This window comes from Microcebus murinus, chromosome 4 (assembly GCF_040939455.1).
Source record: "Microcebus murinus isolate Inina chromosome 4, M.murinus_Inina_mat1.0, whole genome shotgun sequence".
Lineage (NCBI taxonomy): Eukaryota > Metazoa > Chordata > Mammalia > Primates > Cheirogaleidae > Microcebus > Microcebus murinus.
This window is the reverse complement of record NC_134107.1, coordinates 40,517,336-40,539,183: the sequence shown is the minus strand read 5'-3', so window position 1 is coordinate 40,539,183 and position 21,848 is coordinate 40,517,336. Positions and strand designations below refer to the sequence as shown.

At 33.6% G+C, this 21,848-nt stretch overlaps 1 protein-coding gene across 6 annotated transcripts in view; it reads left to right on the top strand.

Annotated features, from left to right (window-relative positions):
• Positions 1–21,848, top strand: part of GAS2 (growth arrest specific 2) — a 121,881-nt gene that overhangs the window by 49,631 nt on the left and 50,402 nt on the right. For all 6 annotated transcript variants that reach the window (XM_012735531.2, XM_076002088.1, XM_012735532.2 and 3 more), the window contains 3 exons: positions 5,027–5,090; positions 13,319–13,460; positions 19,268–19,375. In XM_012735531.2, coding sequence (XP_012590985.1) covers positions 5,027–5,090; positions 13,319–13,460; positions 19,268–19,375 — 314 coding nt within the window. The remainder of the gene's footprint in view (positions 1–5,026; positions 5,091–13,318; positions 13,461–19,267; positions 19,376–21,848) is intronic.

Below are 21,848 nucleotides of genomic sequence, written 5' to 3'. Positions count from 1 at the left end.
TTGCTATCTGAAATTGTCATTTACATTTAAACTCGCAGATTTCTGTGTGGGTCTTACTCATGATGACATGACATAGGGAGCGCTTTGTGACTATCCCTTTTTTATAAAGCCAGAAAGTTCTTTTGTATCTTATAGATCATGGCAGAAAAGAAATACTCATCATATCCATTAAGGGCTAATCTGATATATATGTTATTTTTCTTCCATTCATCATCATCTTCACCGTCACCCTTGTTATCCTTCACATTTTTTATGCTTCATATGTCAAAGCACATTTAAATATTTTTAGCAAAATAGATATAGGAATCATAACTAATGCTTATTATCATAATGTATAATACAGTGCTTATGAAACTTTAATGTATGTACTCATTACCTGGAAATCTTGTTTAAATGCAATTTTTAATCAGTAGCCCAATAATTTGCATCTCGAACAAACTCACATGTGACACCAAAACTGCTGGTCTGTGGACCACACTTCAGTTGCAAGGAATTAACATTTAGTGTTTACTATGTACCAAGTGCTCTAAGCCATATAATTACATTATAAGGAAGAGCAAGTAGAAGGCATGACACCTTTTTTTAGAGATGAGGGAATTAGGCAACCTTCAATAGAACCCAATTCTTCTGAGTTCTAGTTTACTGTGTCCTCTACTATATCACTCTCCTTGTTTAGAACCTATTCCCTACTCTGAGAAGGCAGGCAGTTATTAATTCCTGATATTTTTATAATTAAACAACATTTAGCCAAAAATATATTTTTTCAAATTCCTTTCATAATTAAAAAGCTAAAAAATAGTTTTCTTCAAAATTACCATGAATATTGTAGTCTCTAGCTGTGTAGAAACAAAATAACCAACACAATTTTTCATGCTTTTATTTCTCTGTCCATCTGTTAAAACTTAATATACTTAGTTAAACTATACATTCATGGTCTAATGCATTTTATCCTTGCAGATTCTATGACATTGAAATTCTACCCCTTGCTTTAGTGGAAGGACTGATTTTCTATTCCTGTAGCTAGCAGCATTCCATTTGACATTTGATGCCCATGAGATTTTTATAGAATCTAGGTTATGAGATTGAGTCTCTTGCCACATATTTTTGAATGGAAATCTGTGTTACTTTTCCCAGAGGTGTTCTGCATTATGCTTTTCTTTGAAATGGTTTTGATTATTTAAAAAGAAGCCTCCAATGATAAAACCTTTCACATACTAATCATCATTGACTGGAGAGCTTTTTATTTGTTTTAAAGAGAAATGTTCAGAGGAAAGAAAACAATAGCAATCTCTTTTTCTACCCTTAACTCAAAGCAAAAGCCATATTAATGGTACAGTGATACAGTGGTAAAAATGTTTTCCACTATAGATTTCAGTATAAGTAGAAGATTCTTTTGAAAATATAAATAAATAAATATGTTTAAAATAAGTAGTACATGTGACTCAATGCAAGGGCTTCAGGTCAAACACAATATAATAAAACTGACCTTCTAATGATCCTGACAAAAGATATGCAATCAGTTATTTGATCTTCTAAAATATACAATACTTAATAATTAACATAGATAATGATTAAAAATGGACTCAACTAAATTGTTCTCAGAGATGGAGGGTAATTAATGGCAAGATGTTTGCTGTTTCAAAAAATGACATATGTCTTAATGTAATTGTTACTTAAATGTTATACTTATCACAAAGTTATAATAGCTAAAGGATATCTGCTTTATATCTTTCTATATCTGCTGGTCAAAGTGACCTATATAAACTGAAATTTGATTAATTTGGAATTAACTAATCACTTCTCAGTCTTTTGGCTAAGATCAAGTGTCATTTTAGAATTAATTATCTCTGATATGATATAATTGATGAAATATTTAAAATACACTCATTATAATAGGACCACTCTAAATTATATTTCCCAATAGTATTTTTTTTTTCATTCCAAGTTTCTTTTATCACTTAATGTAGTAACTGACACATTATAGATGCACGAAAAATGCTTGGGGAGAAAAAAGCAAATTAATGTTAGTTGACTAAATGAAGATAATCTTTAAAGAAATTAAAAAATAAATAAAACTAACATTGGGCAGGTATGTTTCATATTTGCAAAAAACTGTGCTAAGCATAACAGTAAACATGATTTTGTTTAATTCTCACAAAAATATTGTGTGGTAGGCACTATTGTTTTCCTTTAGAAAACTGAGATTTTACAGAATAATCTCCCCAAATGACACAACTAATAAATATTAGAACTAACATTTACACCCAGATCTTTGTGGCTTGAATCACTATTTCCATCTATTAACTTTAGTATAGAACTTGCTTTAGTGCAAAAATCAAAGTCATCATTTTGGTATAAAATAGATACTACTTAAAAATTGTAATTTAATTTTACAGCAATAGAGTAAGAGTGCTTGCTATTGCAATTAAATAATAATTTAAAGTCCTGCCTTTTCTGAAGATGCTAGGTAAATTTTTAGTTATTATTCAGTTTGTTCATTGTTCCCAACCACTATCACCACCTCATAATTGTCATCATCCTCCATACTATGAGGTGTAACAGTTACTGAAGAATCATTTTGTTCTAGGTATTGTGCTAAGTTATGCACCTCTACAGATTTATTCATTGCTTACTGATCATCAAACATTTTGATTTTTTTTTTTTTTTTTTTGTCATTTAGGGGCCAGGCATGATCTGTCCTGATATTTGAAAAGCTATTAACATGTGAGCCAATATTATAAGTGTGTTTTAAAGCAATTTTATTGCTTTATAAAAAGGCAACATTTCCAAGAAAACTTGCAAGTAAAACCTTATTTTTCTGTTAGCATTTTCCTAAAAAATGATACTGAGGAAGAAGTTTATTTGTCTTAAATTCTATGGCCTGATTCTAAGAAGATAGATGAAGAATCATGCAATTACTTTCCAGTTTGCCACACTGATTTTTGACGAGTCTGTGGTATAGTCAACATTTGAATTTTAGCATGCAAAAGCTGTTTAAATTGACAGATGAAACAAAGATATACATAATAGTGGTGTACCTTCTTATCAAATCATCTTTATTATATTATCTACATTATTCAGAACAAACTCAACTTTCCATAAAATAGATCTATTCACATACTAATCCTTATATAGTCCTCAAAATATGTACAATAACCAATAACCAATGGTTCTTGGTTAAAGAGCCATTATAATTGTGTTGGCTATTTTTATAGTTGGTTGTTCACTGCAAATTGCCACAATTTGGTCAGTTCACTAATAATTTTCATATTTTGACACTGTTTCCATCACGAAATGCATGAAATTGTATCCAAAGCTCTTGGGGCTTTTTCACTTTCTTCACACAGCTTTTACTTAAGATAAGGGTATTAGTAGGGATTTAAAAGTGTTCCTCTCCTCATTTTTTATGTAGTCTTTTCTCCCACTCAAAACTCCTATTTATTTTATACCATAGACATGGTTTTTAAAAAGTGTGACTCTGAAGAAACTGATGATCTAAACAAAAAGATTGATTTTTACTTGTTTACTTCTGTTTTGTGATGTTTGTTATTGTTCTGTGTTTGAAATTATGCCTCTGTGATGTTACAGTCCCTATGTGACCCTGCGCTGAAGTCAATTTAATATACCAAACTTTATGAAGTTGGTATAATTCTAGCTCCAGTGGGCTAGTGGTACATTTGACATTTGAAGTAGTAAAAATCTTTATTTTAAGGCCTTTTGGTTAAAAGTAATTTGAGCTTCCCTAAATAGGGTTTTGTGACAATTCACTAAAGGTCAACTGAATCTGAAAATTACATTATCAAGAACAGAAATATTCTATAATTAAGAAATTCCATAACCAATTATGGAAATTAGAATTTAATGATGAAATTAGAATTTATCTAGGAGCTTTAAAAGGGACATTTTTATAACCAAATAATAATAAATTTGTATGTCTATTTAAAGCCAAATGAAATCACATACAGTAAAACTATTTGTTTTTGTTTTCTTTATTTGCCACATACTCCCAACAAATTCCATTATTATGTCAGTGGACCAAATATTGCCACTATCATTACCTGTGAAGGAAGAAATTAGAATATTCAATTGAATAAAATAATACTGGAAAATTATTACAAAATTCTATGTTTAAGAATTAAAGCAATATTGCTACTTTTCTTAAATTTTTTCAATAAGTAATCAATAAGCTAGCATTTTCTTTTATTAGAATATTGTGTCTATGTAAAGACTGTTCTCAATGGACATTTTTTCCCAATATCTCCTGTCTTTATTCAGTACTGAATTTATTAACATTTAAAAAATCCCCTAATCTTGGTTGAAAAAGAGAGTGGTATGCTCTTCTACATGTTCCTCTGGTAGGCTCAACAAAAGCAAGTATGATTTGTCAGCATTACTGAATGTGTCTGAATCTATCAGTAAAGCAGGTTCATTAATTAATCATATTATATTAGATTAGAAATATTTAATCAGATTTGATTGGGAGAGGACATCAAATTTCAGAGTCTCACTTGACATTCATCTTTGTTTGAAAGATAACAAAGAACTTGGGTGTATAATTTTTACCCTTGTCATTGTATTATTTCTGCTAAAGTCCCTGATGAAGTTAGATCCCGGATATCAAAAAGGCTAATCCTTGCTCCATAGTCTTGTGTATGATGTGTGTTTTTAAAATATTTATCAATTATTTATATGTATCATAATTATAGCTACATATGTGTTCCAGTATTGACATACTAAATATTAACTAATTGAAGAAAATATGTTTAGGGTGAGATTTACTCAGGGTGAGAGTTCCTGAGAACTCTCTTAGGAGGGAGGTTGGGTTGAGGTTTGAAACCACTTAAAGCCTTTAGTAGAGGTAGGTGTATTGAGGAATAGGATGGGTTGTATGAATGTCAGAATGAAGGCTGGCTAGCTCATTTACCGAAAGCATGAGGGATGGAGGTCATTGGCAAACCTGTTCGCTGTTTAGCTGCTTTACAAGCCCTTCTATTGTAAAGGTGTTCACCTTTATCTTGTCTTTCAGTCCTCCACAAGCAACCCAGAGAAGTGTGTCTCTGCTTGCTAGAGCTTGGCCGGATTGCAGCCAGGTAGGTCAAACTACTGTTGCTATGTCAAGACACAGACCAGCACAGCATCCAAGAAACAGATAAGCTTTCTGGCTTCTCATTGCTGATGTCTAAACTGGATATTAAAAAGCTTCTCATTCAAATATGATTATATGAACATCTCAAGAGCAGTTTATCAAACAAAAAGCATGCCACCAATATTCTTAACATCACGATCTTGTTGTCAAAGCCACTATGTCTAAGCACTTGCTAATATCCTTTAATCAAATACAATTTCCCTTCAAACCTTTCTTGGGAATGAAAAAGTCTTGTACATGAAGTTTTATGTGATAGTTAACTCTGTCCTTGGTGGAAAGTCTATCCCTACTACATTCTCTCTTTTCCTCTTCCTCACCTCCTTGCTTTCTGTTTATGTTTTAATAATTTTTGGCCTCCTCTTTTTTCCTTTTCCTCATTTCCTGCATTCAGCACCTCATCTTCAGCTCTTTTAGTGTCTACTTCTGAATGGGGAGATAGTTTTAAAATTATTTTCATATTTCTAATAGAAAAAGACATAGAATGTTATCCTTGTGTAGATAGATATTTGGAACCTGTTTTTCTCTAGGGGAAGGAAAAATAAGAAGAGCAGAAATAATAGCTAAATAAGCAGAGGAAGGAACTTCCTTTATTAGCAAAGCCAACTTGCTTTGGTTTTATGTTTCCCATTTATTATTTTGAAAACCATTGGATGGGGCTTTTGATAGTTCTATGAAGTCCAAAGAATGAGAAATGAAGAGGTCTTGATACAGATTAAAATTGTGGAATTAATTAGAAGATGCTTTCTGATCCACATACTGGTAATATGTTTTTACAGTTGAGATCAGATGAAAAAGTAAGATAGAGTAAGAGGTGGCACTGGGTGTATATTCTGAAATAGAGAATTTATGAACAAAACAACAAAAAAAGAAAATACAAGGTGAGCATATCAGCAAATGAACATGACTAGAAAACATGCTGCCAATGAACAGACCTTTTTTCCATCCAATAGAAAACTAATCAGATGATGTAACCTCAAATTCTTTAAATCATCATAGTCAATAGAATCTTAATGAATTGTGTATCAGGTATGAATTTTATTTTACACAGTATTTGAGTATGAGAAGTGTTGATTTAATATCTTTTAACTCAAATTAAATATTACTGGGTTTTATTCAACATAGAGTGAAAAAATTAATTTGAGGCATTTGGAGATTTTTTTTTTCTACTCTCCCATCCATTCCCAGATAATTTTGTGAAGGCCTCTGGGGGGAGAACCCTCTAGGCTTTGGTCCTCTCAGGTGTCTACAGCTTAGGCATAATTGAAGCTCATGGTATCTGGCTGTTTCTTAGGGCTCCATTCCCTTCAGTGCTGCCACATTCTTGGGTTCTATGTAGGACAAAGGTCCTAGCAGGACAAAGGTGTCCCTGCCAAGCCCACTCCCCCACAGTCTTGGAGCTTCTGGCCTGCAGGACAAACAGCCTTGAATCAAATGAATACTAAGGACTCAGGAGCTATCTCTTAAGAGAGAAGTTAAAAATACAGAGGATAGGAAAACACACCAAGTAAAATGTCAATAAATGAGCTGCTGCCACCGAAAAGCTCAAGTAAAAGAAACATGGGTGTTCTTAACAAAAGAATAGGCAAAAAACTTTTTGTTTAGTTGTTTTAACTATATCATTAGAATCTTCTAAAATTCCAGATTCCATTTTGTTGCTTAAATAACCTAAATACACGTATCAGATAAATATCTTCTGAAAGTTATGATATAGAGGAGAACAGAGAAACTTGCACTATTTCTAGAATTAGTTGGAATTTGTCATTTTCCTCCTGTTTAGTTCATAGTATTTGCCTGTTTTCTGATTTTTATTTTATATTTTCTTATTATACTTTTTATTACATGAACAATCTAATTAAGAATCCTGCAGAAATGAACATTTTACCGAGAACATTTTAACTATGGCCGGGTCATCAAAGGAGAAGATGAGCAAACCAATGACACAATGCCTTTAAGAATCACCTTTCCTCCATCTCTGAGTCTGACATAAATTGCCTGCTATCATAGGATGTAAAACAAATTGAAAATCTTGGTTAATGAAAGGGAATCATAATGGCCTTGCCAATTTCAAGGTGCAACATCATGTGAAGAGTTCCCCCCACCCAAATATCTTAAAATTGTGATTTGGGGCTGCTGCATTTCTGACCATGCTTTATGACCATGCAACCTGATAAAGGCAGTGATTATTCACATTATAAAAAAATTAAATTACTGATTTTACAAAAGGGGTTACATAAGGATCAAGATAAACCCTCACTTTAATATATTTAATTTATAAACTTGCCCTTTTATCTTCTTCACCTACTTGGGTGGTGTGAAGTATTATATACTTTCAGTGAAAAAATATGCTATTATAATAGATAACTCATGGTGTTGCTTTTGTTGTGTGCAGCATGACGTTAAACACTTGAATACCAATTGGATAGATTGAACATTTGAGTATGAATGTCTGTTGAAGTTTCTCTCTGTATGCATTTGAAGATTTTTTATTTTGATGGAAGTTCATTTGTGCTTTACAAGCAGAAACCCAATAAACCCAAATCTCATTTCCTTACCTTTGTGTTGAAGCATATTAGTTGAAAGAAAAAAGGAAAATTAATTTCCTCAATCCAATTTTACTCCTAAATTTTGCTTTAACAATTAAACCTATATCCAAATGCTTACATCTGTGTTTCCTTCTCTCCCCATTCCTCTATGGAGGCTTGCACAAAGTAGTGAGTTATAATAGCTTTAGCCAAAACTAGAAGTGATTATGGGAGAGCTCTCCGTAATTACAAGATTAATTTGCACACAGAACAGATGAGTTTTGACCTTAATAAAGTCCCTACTACAATCTTGTTAGCTTGGTGTTTTCATCACTGATAGATGATGCTTTCTTATATTTGATTCTAGACATTTACTGCTCCAAATTGCATACATGTCGTTTTAAAAACATCAATTCAACAACATTCCCAGAATGATGATTCCCACAAAGTTTTTGATTTTCTGCTGTGTTTTTTTGTTTTTTTTTTTTTTGTCTTGGGCTACTTAGTGAAACTCCTTTGGGAACTGTGGGCTTTTCTGAGTTCTGAGATGGAAGAATGAGTCCGCTTATTTTGATTCTCATGGGTAAAACTTTCTTTTATTTTAAACTAAATAGAGCTATCATCACTGAAGAGTGAAATCTCTGTGCTAATATTTCAGAAATATGTCAGTTTCTGAAGGTAAAATATGTGCTTGTCTTGTGAAAAGTCAAACATTCAGCAAAGGAAGTTAATTAAACCTCAAAGATATTTTTAATGGCAGTATTTTGATATTCATTGCTAAAAAAAGTTACTCTGAATTCAACATTTTTATAGATTTTAGAATTAAGATTATCTTTATGATAGTAAAAAAAAGCTTTCGATATTTTGATTTGGAGCCATAATCAATACTCAGCATGATAGTGGAGTTTTTTATGATTATTTATTTTTCAGTACTTCCTTGATTTGGAACAAAATTAATGACCATTCAAAAAAATATACTTTGTGAACATTTTCTTTAATCTCCCATTTCAATCTATGGCCTTATAAAAGGAGATGTTACTAAAAGGAAAAAATATTCTTATAGAAAGATCATTAATTGACTCATCCTATTCAAAGCACTGGAAGTAACTGCTAAGAATAGCATTTACTTTCGCATGGTTGAAGTTTCCTTTCAAATCTATATCTTTAAATTGCTTTAAAACAGAAGACAAATCGGACAAAATTTATCTTGCATTAATCTATAAACATGCCTTAAAAGGAAAGCGTTTCTCTTATTTGGCTATAAAATGTTTTCCTCTACTTCTAGTAAAATAGGCTCCAGATGTCTTTTGTTTGAAAGCTATAGTCTACTAAATAGTTTGAGTAAACTTTCTAGTTCAGAGCTCAGTTTCAGGACTCAGTTATTTCATCTAGATCAATCTCGAAAGTTGTGTCAAGTTGCTGGAAAAATAAGAAATCTGTTCTTAGAATCTCCTTATAAAGTCATTTAGCCATAAGACCACTTTTCTAGCACTTCATTTTTTTTTTTGAGACAAAAATAAGTATATTGCTCTTTGAATGTTCACCCTACTTTCATATCATTGAGATGTATAGGCAAGTATTTGATTTTAGTGGACTCAACCTATTTGGTCTCTTTAGTTTGACTCTTACTCAGTTTGAGAACAGCTACCTTCTTTTCTCTTCTCTTCTCTTCTCTTCTCTTCTCTTCTCTTCTCTTCTCTTCTCTTCTCTTCTCTTCTCTTCTCTTCTCTTCTCTTCTCTTCTCTTCTCTTCTCTTCTCTCCTCTCCTCTCCTCTCCTCTCCTCTCCTCTCCTCTCCTCTCCTCTCCTCTCCTCTCCTCTCCTCTCCTCTCCTCTCCTCTCCTCTCCTCTCCTCTCCTCTCCTCTCCTCTCCTCTCCTCTCCTCTCCTCTTCTCTTCTCCTTTTCTTTCTTTCTTCTTTCTCTTCTTTTCTTTTCTAGTTTTGGTGGCTAGAAAAGCTACCCACTTCTAAAACTCTAAAATCTTGTAGTTGGAAAGGAGCGTTTTCACTCCTTTCCAACTTTATACAAATACACTCCTTTCCAAATTTATACAAATATACTCCTTTCCAAATTTATACAGACCTCATAGACAAAATAGAAATGCGAAGTGGTGTAGAGTTAACCACAGAAACCAGAATGAAGCAGCCTTTTGGCAAACACAATAAAAAGACATATTTGATGACTGAGTTGGCTTGCAGGTGCTGGCCCCCAACCCAAAGGGGATTTTACGATTTACGGCCTGTTGACATCTCCAGCCAGACAGGAAGCCAATGAATAGTATTTAAGTGTGCATTTTGGGACTGGCTGACTATACCTTAGGCAGTTGAAGTATTCAAAAGCCAATATAAGCAGAGATTTGGGACTTAGTGTTGATTTTCTGTGTTGAGTGGCACAGCTAATTTTCAGCATTCCCAGATAAAGAAAAATCTCCAGGACAAGGTTTTCCATGTGTAACTTGGGTACCAATTTTATTCAAACCTAGTCTGCTTTGTATTGGGCATGGAGTTGAGCCTGTTGTTACTCTAATAACACATTTATTATTTCATTTTGTAAAAAAAATAAAATAATATGCAACCTATTCCTGAAAGGTGGCATAAATCCCTCTACAATTATAAATGAAATCATATTTTCCAATTCACCTAATCTATACTTTCAAATATGATGTTTTCACTTATGATTGACATTTAATTGGCTGTGACTTCTAGTTAAGTTTCTCTAGCCTCACTACCAAGTTTATGTTATTCTCTTAAAAACATTAAATGTAACCAAATTTTATACTTGAGGGAACTAAGAATTCAAAAACATCTAGAGAGTTTAAAAAAGATTGCCTGCCTAAATTCATCTGGCAAATTAGTAGCAAAGCTGAATGTATAACTTGGTCTGTCAAACTCCAGTACTGAGATATTTCTGATATTCCACAATTCTAACAATTTTTTAAAAAGGGTATCTATAATAATTTATAGAATACCTATAATAAATAAATTTATAACATAAAAATAGTAATACTGCTACTTTGTATCTTAATAACACCTTACTTTTGAGGCTAACATGATCTCATTTTGGTGGTACAATATATTAAAGAAACCAAAAACTTTGGCAGCAGAACCTCAGTGCTGCAGTTTTCTGGTTGTGAAACCCATAATATGTCAATTAATTTATCAACAGCAAAATCTTAGAGGTGGTGACATGTGCCAAGACACTGTACTGGATGCGTATTGTATACTATTTTAATTCCTTCTAACAATATTAAAGCATAGAACTTAGAATTTCCATTATATATTGAAATAAAGTAAGGCTCATAAATAATGTATGTCAGGATGTCTAGTGATGCTAGACATATTGAAGATGTTCACTAGCAGTTGACTTTCTATGTTCTTCATTCTCCCTCTCTCCCTTTACTGCTACAATAGACCTCGAGAGAAGGCTGTTTTCATGTCTACTTTCCTGATAGAAAACAGACTTGTAATGGTGAAGAGATTTGCTAAATTTTAAAAGTAGGTTAATGGTATAGTTGGTTTAATTCTTCCTCAGAGAAGAATGAATAAATCTCCACGTAAGGATTGTTGGTATTTGTCAGCGGTAAGGTAATGAGATGCATAATTAATGGTTACTAGAACATTTTTTAAAAATGTGTTTTAGTTTTGGACAGGGTTAAAGTCTTCTAGAAGAAAATTTTTTTTTTTTTGGTCAAGCATTTTTGTACATTTAACCTTGACATGTTTTATCAAAGTGATATATGCACTTAGGGGTCCAAATCCATGAAACTGAATTCATATTTAGAACCTGATATTATTGCTATATGAGAATAAAGGAATTCATTTTACATTTAAATGGTAGCTATTAGGTACCTACTGTGTGCCAGGATCTATGTCAGATGCTGGGAATTCTAAGAATCAGTGGTCTCTATCATTATAGAATGTTTAGTCTACTGCATGTTTCAATTAATGTCCCATTACCTGGTTAGTATATATAAAAGGTTAGAAATATGTGGTATTTAGGTACTTTAGGTAATGATTTCTATGTAACTAAAAATTACTCTGTAGACAAGAAGCTGTTCTCAGAGGAGTGATTGTTCAGTTGAATTGTGCCAGATTAAACTGTTTTGTACTGAATTCTACTATCGGCTTTCCAGCCCACAAAAGGTACCTGACACATAGCACCCCTTTTTACTAAACCAACAGAAAATAAAAGAGTGGCATATGAAATATCAAACATCATCTTTATAACCATAAAGGTTGAAGATGACAGACATGTTTAGTGTCTTTAACTGAACTCCAGAATTAGGTCAATTAACTACCCACTCATGAGCACAGATGAGTCAGGGTAGGGGTCCTCACAGAAGACGCCCCATGAGCAGTGTCCTCCCTAGAAGAAGAGTAAAGCATGCTCAGGTTATTCTTAAATTTACAAATTTGATAAATCCCTTTATCTCATTGGAGAGAAGTGGGCAACAAAGCAGAGAAACCAAAAATTAAACTACTTGAGCCCCCAGTATAAAACATCAGGAGCAGGGAAATTGCCTACTCCTCAAAGTATGTACTGAACATATGTAGAATGATGTCAATTGAAATAATCCATTAGAACAGGACAATAACTTAAGGTTTTACATTTAATGGTGTTTTAATAGACTATTCAATCAAAGGTACTAAACATATTGTCAACACAATCTCTGCTTGTAGATTATTTACTTTGTAGATTATCCATAACCTCTTTTTAAAACTCCAAGTGCCTTTCCTCTCCTTTCTAATACATAATCACCTGATTAAATGTCAGGGGAAAATGGTGTTGGCACTGAAATCAGAAAACCTACACTGAAGTCTTTACCCTGCTCTTAGCTAATTATATACCTTCTCTGCATCTGTGTTCTTATCTGTATAAATGAAAGTGGTAACTCATTCATCCCCAAATCCTTCATAAATCTCAAATTATAGAATTATGTTTGGCCTTTCCTGTCTAGTTCCAGTTGATATGTATATAGGAAACCAAACCTAATTTTATATTTAGCTTAAGAAAAGTATTATAAGAGATAGCTGATAGCAATTACATCTCTCTCTTTGAACTTCTATGGCATTTATAATTTACAACACAGTTTTTTATATACTGCTATTCTAAATTATTTCTCTTCACCTGGTTCATTTTCTTTCCCAGTAGCAATATATGTGCTTTCATTGTGTTGTTCCTAAGAACAATATAACTTATGACACTGTATAACCCATAGTACATTATTCTGGGCCTATTTCAAACTTGACTCTGATTTTACTTCTATCTTTAACAATCTTGTATTCAAAAGAGGAGTTTAATTATAGCACTATTATCATTAAAGCTGATAAATGGGAAGGCTGAAGACCAAATTTTATGTGGTTATTCATGTTATTGACTCGTTAAGGTGTTACATTGAGTATTTTATTTATTTGTACTATTGTTGGTATGTGTGCATGTATGTACACATATATAAGCACAGCAGGTCTATGTGTTTTTCTCCTACTTAAAAGCCTACAAATTTAAGAAGTTAGCATTTCAGTGCCATAAAATGCAGATTTATTTTTGAAAGTCAGCAGTTTACTCCTAAAGGGTTCATAATCAATTTTAATATATGATAATTTTCTCATTATAAGTTATGCATATATAATGATGTGGTATCTCTTAAAAGGTATGGTGTGGAGCCTCCTGGTTTGATAAAATTGGAAAAAGAGATTGAACAAGAAGAAACACTTTCTGCCCCTTCTCCTTCACCTTCTCCTTCATCAAAGTCTTCTGGAAAAAAGAGTACAGGAAACTTACTGGATGATGCAGTAAGTAAAATTGCTCAGACTTTGCACCAGTAGTTAGTATTTTCTGAACTACAAAACACATTCTGTACAATCTCATATCAATCTCAACATTACCTATTTCAATTTCCTTGAAATACATTTTAACCCTCTGTGAAAAAGTTTGTAGTTCTACAATTCATTTTGAGATTCTAAACCAAGCCAGTCCTTTAAAAGAAAGTGTCACTTAATTCTGCTGAGTAGCTTCTAAAATTTTCAGATAATAAATCAACTTCTGGAAAATAGTACTCAAAAACACTTAAACCTCATTGTTACTGGATCATGAGTCCTCCTTTCACAAAAAAGAAGTCTGAGACCCAAGATCTTGCGAATTGTTAAAGAAGAGAAAGTGCCCATCAATACATGAGTGGATTAATAGAATGTGGTATATGTATACCATGGAGTACTATTCAGCTCTAAGAAACAATGGTGATAGCACATCTTGTATCTTCCTGGAACCCATACTACTAAGTGAAGTATCTCAAGAATGGAAAAACAAGCATCACATATTCTCACCAGCAAATTGGTATTAACTGATCAGCACCTAAGTGGACACATAGGGATTACATTTATTGGGTATTGGGCAGTGGGAGGGGAGAGCAGGAGACGGGTATATACATACATAATGAGTGAGATGTGCACTGTCTGGGGGATGGTCACGCTTGAAGCTCAGACTTGTGGGTGGAGGGGGGACAAGGGCATTATACACAACCTTAAAATTTGTACCCCCATAATATATTGAAATAAAAAAAAAAAGAAGGGAAAGCAAACATCTGATAAAGAAGATAATTGCCCTTTACAGACCACCTGCTGCCAGCCAGGGTCTATCATTGTATTTCACAGGTTTTCATGTCTGAAAGGCAGGTTCCTTATAAAAGAAACGGAAACTTAGAAGTTGAGTAACCTGTTGAGGGGAGAAGAGGAGCTTAGATTTCAATACAGTTTTGTCTAACTCTTTGAGGTCCCTCTACTAAGCAGAGTCCTTGAGTCACAATTTTTGGCAGTTAGGAAATATTTTAATGACACAATCATAATCACAGTGAGCAGTTTCTAGGTATAACAGCAACAGGGTAAATGAAAACTCTCAGGCTAGGCTGGGCGAGGTGGCTCACGCCTGTAATCCTAGCACTCTGGGAGGCCGAGGGGGGAGGATCGCTCAAGGTCAGGAGTTTGAAACCAGCCTGAGCAAGAGCGAGACCCCCGTCTCTACTAAAAGTAGAAAGAAATTAATTGGACAACTTAATATATATTAGCCAGGCATGGTGGCGCATACCTGTAGTCTCAGCTACTCAGGAGGCTGAGGCAGAAGGATTGGTTGAGCCGAGGAATGTGAGGTTGCTGTGAGCTAGGCTGATGCCATGGCACTCTAGCTGGGGCAACAGAGTGAGACTCTGTCTCAAAAAAAGAAAACTCTCAGGCTACCTCAGTTGTCTGTTAAGTAGTTATAGGTTATGATAAGTAGTTTGGTTGATTATGTATATGCACTTTAAGCCCGATTGTAAAAATGTTAATAAAGGAGAGAAATCGTGTGTGAGTGGAATGTTTATGTAAAGTTTTCATTTATGGAGTTGCAAGTGTTTATGAATTTTATAGAAACTAATGAAGCCAAGGATATTAGACTGACATGGGTCTCACATACATTGGGAGAGTCCATAGAAATGCACCACCCATAATGCCAGCTGTAATAACAGGTAGGACAAAAAAGGACTGATGGTTCATAGCTAAGAGTTTCTTTCTCTAGAGTCTAAGTTGAAAAGGGCTGGGAAAATGGCTGATTGACACTATAGAATACAGGAAAGATTTCTCCATATTTTACATTTCTCCATGTGACACTATAAACTATTAAATATATTGCAGATTTAGATGAGCAGAAATATAAAAATATGTCAGATTAAAAAATCCCATTTCTGTTAAGGGCAACAAATGTAAACTTAGCCCTTAAAAAGATATCTTAGCCAGTTTAATTTAGTTTCTTTTAGGTAAACTATTCACTCAAGACCTAAAGTATAGACAGTGCATTTTAATGTAATGCCATCTAAAAGGATTTTAAAATCATGAGACTATTTTTAGGGATTGGTCACATACTTTGATTTTTATAGCATTTCATTTTTTTATTTTATAAGCAAATTGAATAACCTATCAATAGTAGATAATGGTGCATGGTTTATACATTGATGAGAACAATTTTTTCTCTCTCTGAATTATAGTTTTTTGATTAGATTTATTTTAGGGTAAGAAGTTCCTTTGGTCTATCTATTATAAATATAAATATGTTTCTCTGGGGCTATTACATGTGCTCTTAATCCTTTTCCTCTCAGCAATCACCCCCATTCATTTTTTAATGCCTTATTTATAGTGAGGGTCCCAGACTACTGAGGAATATCTGGCCAATGTCACTCTTAACTTCCTATTGAATGAATGACTGAATTTAATGAATTAATTTAGTCCTGAATTATGAGACCTCTTCTGGGCATTAGTCATTATTGACCACTCCATTCTTGAAATTCGTCTCTACAAACATTACTACTACCAGAATGATCTAACTCAATGCAACTCAGATTTGCTTAAAATTATATAGAGTTCCCTAAAACATCCAGGGTAAAGCCCAAACTCATTGATATGTCACATAAGCCCTCCATGTTCTGGCTCAGTGTGTGTTTCCCAGCTGTTTTGCCCTCTGGATTAATCCTTGAATTTTTTGTAGTCATTGTTGCTTTCCTCATCTTATGCCTAATCATCTTTTAAACCTACTTTTAAATGCCTTTTCATATTTTAAAATTCAGATTATGTTACCTCCTATATTAAATTTTCTTGGCATCTCTCATCCCAGGTAAAATTGACAAATTACTCCTTGATGTCTCAAGTATTTGTGTATATTTAATGAGGCATTTACCTTTTGGGGCATAACATCCATTCCTCTCAAGGTTCAGACTTTGTTCTCATAGACAAGGAACATATTTTATTAATCTACATCTGTCTAGTACTATGTTAATTGGATAAATTATCAATGTAGGTAATTAAAGTTTAAAAAATCTCTCCATTGTTCTATTTATTCAGATTGGCCATGTGTTCTGGACATGCATGAACTTCTTAATTCTGCTGTAACTTTGCAGAGGAAGGAGATGCTGCCTCTTGAAGCTATTTATTTTATGTTCAGAAGCTGGGAGAAGTGGCTATAATGGTTCTCTTTCTTCAGCAGTTTGTCTTGTATCTGGCCATCTTTCATCCTTGAGAAGGGAATGGGGTGAGGAGGTAGTGAAATGATGAAAGATGTTTTGGAGCAGTTTTCCCAATACTCCAATTCAGAAAAAGAGAGTAAGATTAGAACTTTCTATACAACAGCAGGGCAGTGAATCCATGGCAGTTCTCCCCTACTCCAAGTTCTATTCTCTCAACTGGAAACAGTGGAAGGGATTTTTGGAAGAGCTTTAAACCCTCTTTAATGTTTACCAGAGTTTGGGAACATAACCATCTATTTGGCTAAGGGGTTTTAATTGGATGCAGGAGATACACAAAGTGGATATTTCTGTACCTTTGCCAGCTAGAATACCATGTTCTACAAGTCTTTAAACCAGCACTTTTCAAGGAATGTCTAATCAAACATACCTCCAGATGTTCCATGGGGAAAAGAATTCCATGGTTAGGTTACTTTGAGAAATACAACTTAGTATAGTCCCCACCTAGAGTTTGGCAAGACACTTTGGCATATCAAAGGCTCCCTTGAGTTCCATTATACAATCTTGTTTAACCTGAGATTTTCCAAACATATTTAACCACAGAATTCTCTTACAGTTCCCTTCATTCTACGTTGTCGAAAAATTTGTTGAACTATTTGCATTATGTGTGAGTGATAGTTTTTCACTGAAGTGTTTTATTTTGGGAACAGTGGAGCAGAGAGAAAAGTAATTGGAGCCTCACTAATGGTTTAGGTCGGAACTTCATGTATCTAATATAAAAAGGAAATTGTTCCTATGGAAACTGCTTTACTGTATGTGAAGCAGTTGGGAGTTGAAATTGATGTACCCCAATATGTGTTTTAGAACAGGGATATAAAACAGAGATTGCTTGCAAACCTCCTGTGTTTAGTTAATAGTATTGGCTATTTGTACTCTGGCAAAGCTATTATCTGCAACCACAAAAAAGAAAAGAAAAGGAGGAAGAGACAGGAGGCGTAAGTGAAGAAAAAGGAAAAAGAAAGAAGAAAAAGGAGGCAAGAGAAGCAGACCTATGTTAAGATATTATATTCCAGTGAAAAGTTTGAGCAGTAACTGCCAGTTTTGAAATTTTCAATGTTTCTTCACATTTCTTTGTTTGGTAGGGAATAGTGGAAAATAAAAGAAAAATAGGTGACCTTTTATGTGAATAATACATTCTACCTTCTTTAATCAAGATATCATGAAAGAAGCACAGTGGAGTCCATTCAAGTTAATTTATTCTGCAGATGTCCTGATAGAGTGATTCAGCTGTGATAAGATGGTGGGGTCAGGTTCAGTTCTCCTCTTTGCAATCTCTCATGGTGAGCTAGTTCCCACACACAGAGTTGAATACAGTTCTAAGAAGCCATTCTTACTTTCTTCCTCTTCTCCATCAACTTCCTCAGTCTGGGGATGAGAGATAGTATAATTCTGAGTAATCAGGCTCCTCTTGAAAACCCATTTCAGCACAAAACTGGCTGGGATCCTAGCCCAAAACAGAACACCTGCCAGACTGACTTATCCCAAGGTAATGTAAGAAGCACAGATGTCATCAGTCACTGTTTATTTAACAATATATTTCCACTGCCCACAGCCTCGCCTTGTCTCTTCCATTTCTGCTTCCACCTCTCACACAACTACAAAAAAAAAAAAAAAAAAGCCCTTGATTTGTAAAATCCAGTTCATTTTAAAAGCTAGGAAAGCATTAGAGAATGGAAGGCCACTTGAGAAAATGTTTCCTGTATTTTACTTCATTTGATACCAGCAGTTTCTGTGTTTTGTCTAAGCACTGCAAGATGGAAATACTTTCCATACAGACTTGTGATTGCTGTTTCGTAGTGGAAGAACCACTTAAACACCAATTTACTGTTTGCTCAATTACTACGTGGCAGAAAAATCCTGCCAAGCATGATCCTCCTTAAAGTTCCTGCCTCAGGCCATGTGCATTTTGACACTGTCTGATTTTCTTTAGGGTGTACAAAACCTCCCTCCCTCCCATCCTTTCTTCACTCTTCCTTTTTTCATGGAAGCCCTTATTTGTAGTGATGAGGAAAACTATACCACTTCTAAAAATGATGTAAACAATTTATATATACACCTATTTATGTTTTAAACACATTTTATAAACAAATATAGAAAGAGATGCAGAGATACACATAGAAAAACACTGGAAACAGCACATACAGGCTCATTCGTTGGTCCTAAACCCTATCAGCACCTCAGAATGTTGTTCTGCATTATTGGAATGGAATGGCATTATCATTACCCAATTTTCAGACTTTTTGTTTTGTTATCACTGTCCCATTCAGGAAAAACCTTTCCAAAATCTCTAGGGACAGAATTCTATTAAATATTGAAACTTGAGTAGATGTATCTATGGACCAAGTATGGTATGATGGGAGAAACTCAGAACTCAAAGTCATGAGCCTAATCACTAACTTAATGTTAGACAGCTTCTTCATTTTTCAGTGAAAGACATCTCTAATTTTGCCAACACATAAAATCATTAATGGTCCAGGGGACTCAGAGCCCTTGGAACTAATTAATGTAAACACAACCTGATTAAGGAGAATGAACTTGCCTGCTCTTCTACTTCAGGTGAAACGAATTTCTGAAGATCCTCCTTGCAAATGCCCAAGTAAGTTCTGTGTGGAGCGGCTTTCCCAAGGAAGATACCGAGTGGGAGAAAAGATCCTCTTCATTAGGGTAAAGTTTTATTTTTCACTTTTTATCTTCTTCTTTATGGGACTGTGCAGAATTTGAGTTGGGGATTACAGAAGAAATATGACAGGTAACTAAGCAGAAATTTCTTTATGGTGCTTACAGTTGGATTAAAAATGCAAGGTATGAATATTTTTTAAGGTTGCCTACCATATAATATACTACTGAGGGCTAAATAAATAGAACTATCTCATTTTACATATACATAACTACATACACACCAAAGTGATCATAGAGATCTAACAATAAAGATGCTCTTGTGATCTGTTTTGCTTATAATTAAGATAATTTAATCTCTCAAAATGTTTGTGACTTGCTGAGACCAAGAATTCTTTTTAAAAATAAGAAAATGAAAAATATAGCACTGATATATTCCTAGAAACTTACAGTAATACTTAAAAGTATTTTTCTGCCTTATGTTTTAGCCATTTCTTAAAAGAGAGTTTCTGATTTAGGAACAAAAAGTATTCTCACTTTAGTAAATTAAAAATATCTTGTTACTTTACAGAACAGAATGATTTGAATGTATTCATCTAGTACAATCAATGCACATTCTTACAATACTCAAATCAGTGATGGTCCAGTAGAAATGTTGTCGGTATTAAGTTTTCTTAATTTCTACTTTTTACTGAAACTTATTTGTATGACAGTTCTTCTTTTGAGTCTCTGCAACATGTATTTGAAGAAAAGTTTGGATGTCGATTATTTTGCATTTTAACCTAATTTTAGGTCAACTTTTACTGATTTTTTTTCTAATTTCTAGGAAATTGCTATTCTGCTTTGGAATGGCAACAAAAAGAATATAACAATATGTTATTATTAGGGGTTTGAGAACAAATCTGGATGAATGGCCTCACTAGTAAAGACAGTTGCCTGAGTGGCTTCTTATTGTTCTTTTGTTCTTTATTGCAAGGATAACATAATTTAGTTTTACCCATGCTGCCGGCTTTCCCTGTACTACAATACATAATAGTGACTTGGAATCTCAAAAGATGTATTTAAATTTTATCAGGTTGACCTTTCTCAGTTGAGAATCAGCCTCCTGTAGAATATTAGGCCTTTGAGTTTAGCATGAAAACATAGGACTTTGTTTAAATAGTTACTCCTTTTTATAATGGAAGTGTTAATAAAAAACATGACTAATAATGTAGATTATTTCCTCTCTAATGTAACCTAATATCTCCAGATGAAAATATATATTACGTATATTTGTGTCTAATCTTCCATAGTTAATCATTTGTGAAAGGATTAATACCCATATTTATGAATAGCATAAGTTTTTATAGTATTTAGTATATAGGTATTTTTTTGATGTTCCATTTTTTCTTTTCAGGAATTGAGAAAAGAAATTGAGATTTGCTTTACTGAAAAAAATTTCACAAAAGTTTTCAGTGATAGCATTTTAATTTAATATCAATTAATATATCAGAAGATATTGTGTACACTTGGTTTCATATTTCTAATGTCCTATGTAAGCTTGCAATAAGAGAGTTAACTGTGATGTGATTATTCACTGATTAGCCCAGCAAGTAATGGCATCATGCTATTACAATGTGTGTTTTAGAACAGTATTTTATTGAACTTTAAATAATTTACTTTCTTGATTTTTGCACTGTCCACATACAATTTTACCATTTTTATAACATATTTCTCTTGAAAATTAGCCCCTTTTTAAAAAAATTTTAATTTTCTAAAGAAGACACTGTCACTCCCTAATTTGGAAACCAAAATTCTTTGTCAAAAAAAGAAAATATTCATGAACATATGAACATAGATTGATTGCAATTTTTATCCTTTGGCTTGCCATGAGTCCATTTCCACCCTGATGGAGTAAAGTGATTCTAAAAAGGCTCATCTCCTTCTCTCTGGTTATCTCTAGAGGCTTAGGAATTACAATTTTAGAGGCAGATCATATATGCCTTGCATCACATATTTTTTTCCTGCTTCCTCCTTAATGGACAAACTAAAATGTCTCATTGGTGTGTACACACTTTTGCTAGTACTTTGGATTTGTGGAAGGGACTAAGTTTAATTGATTGTCATTCTGCTCTCACTCATTGAAAGGAACTGGCAATTATTACAAAATCTCAGAGGTATTTAATTGGTTTTCAAATGATCATATGGTTGTTGCTGCTAATGTTTTAACTATGGCGGTTTCTTTGAACACCTGGGTTAAGTAGTAAATGCCTGTGGTCAAATTCTTACACACACTAAGTGGATGACCATTCCAGAGTCTTCATTACAGTTCTACATTTCTTTAGTTTGTATTTTTAACGTGAGCATATTTTAAAATTTGTCACATCTTTGCTGAGTGTGCCTAATATGGTCATATTTACTTGGCTGTGTTTATGGATATTATTCCATTAAATGTACACATAGTGAAACATACATGGCGTCTTAGCATTTGTCCCTTAGTTATCTATCCACCTTGAGAGCAGCAGTGTATTCATATGGTCAT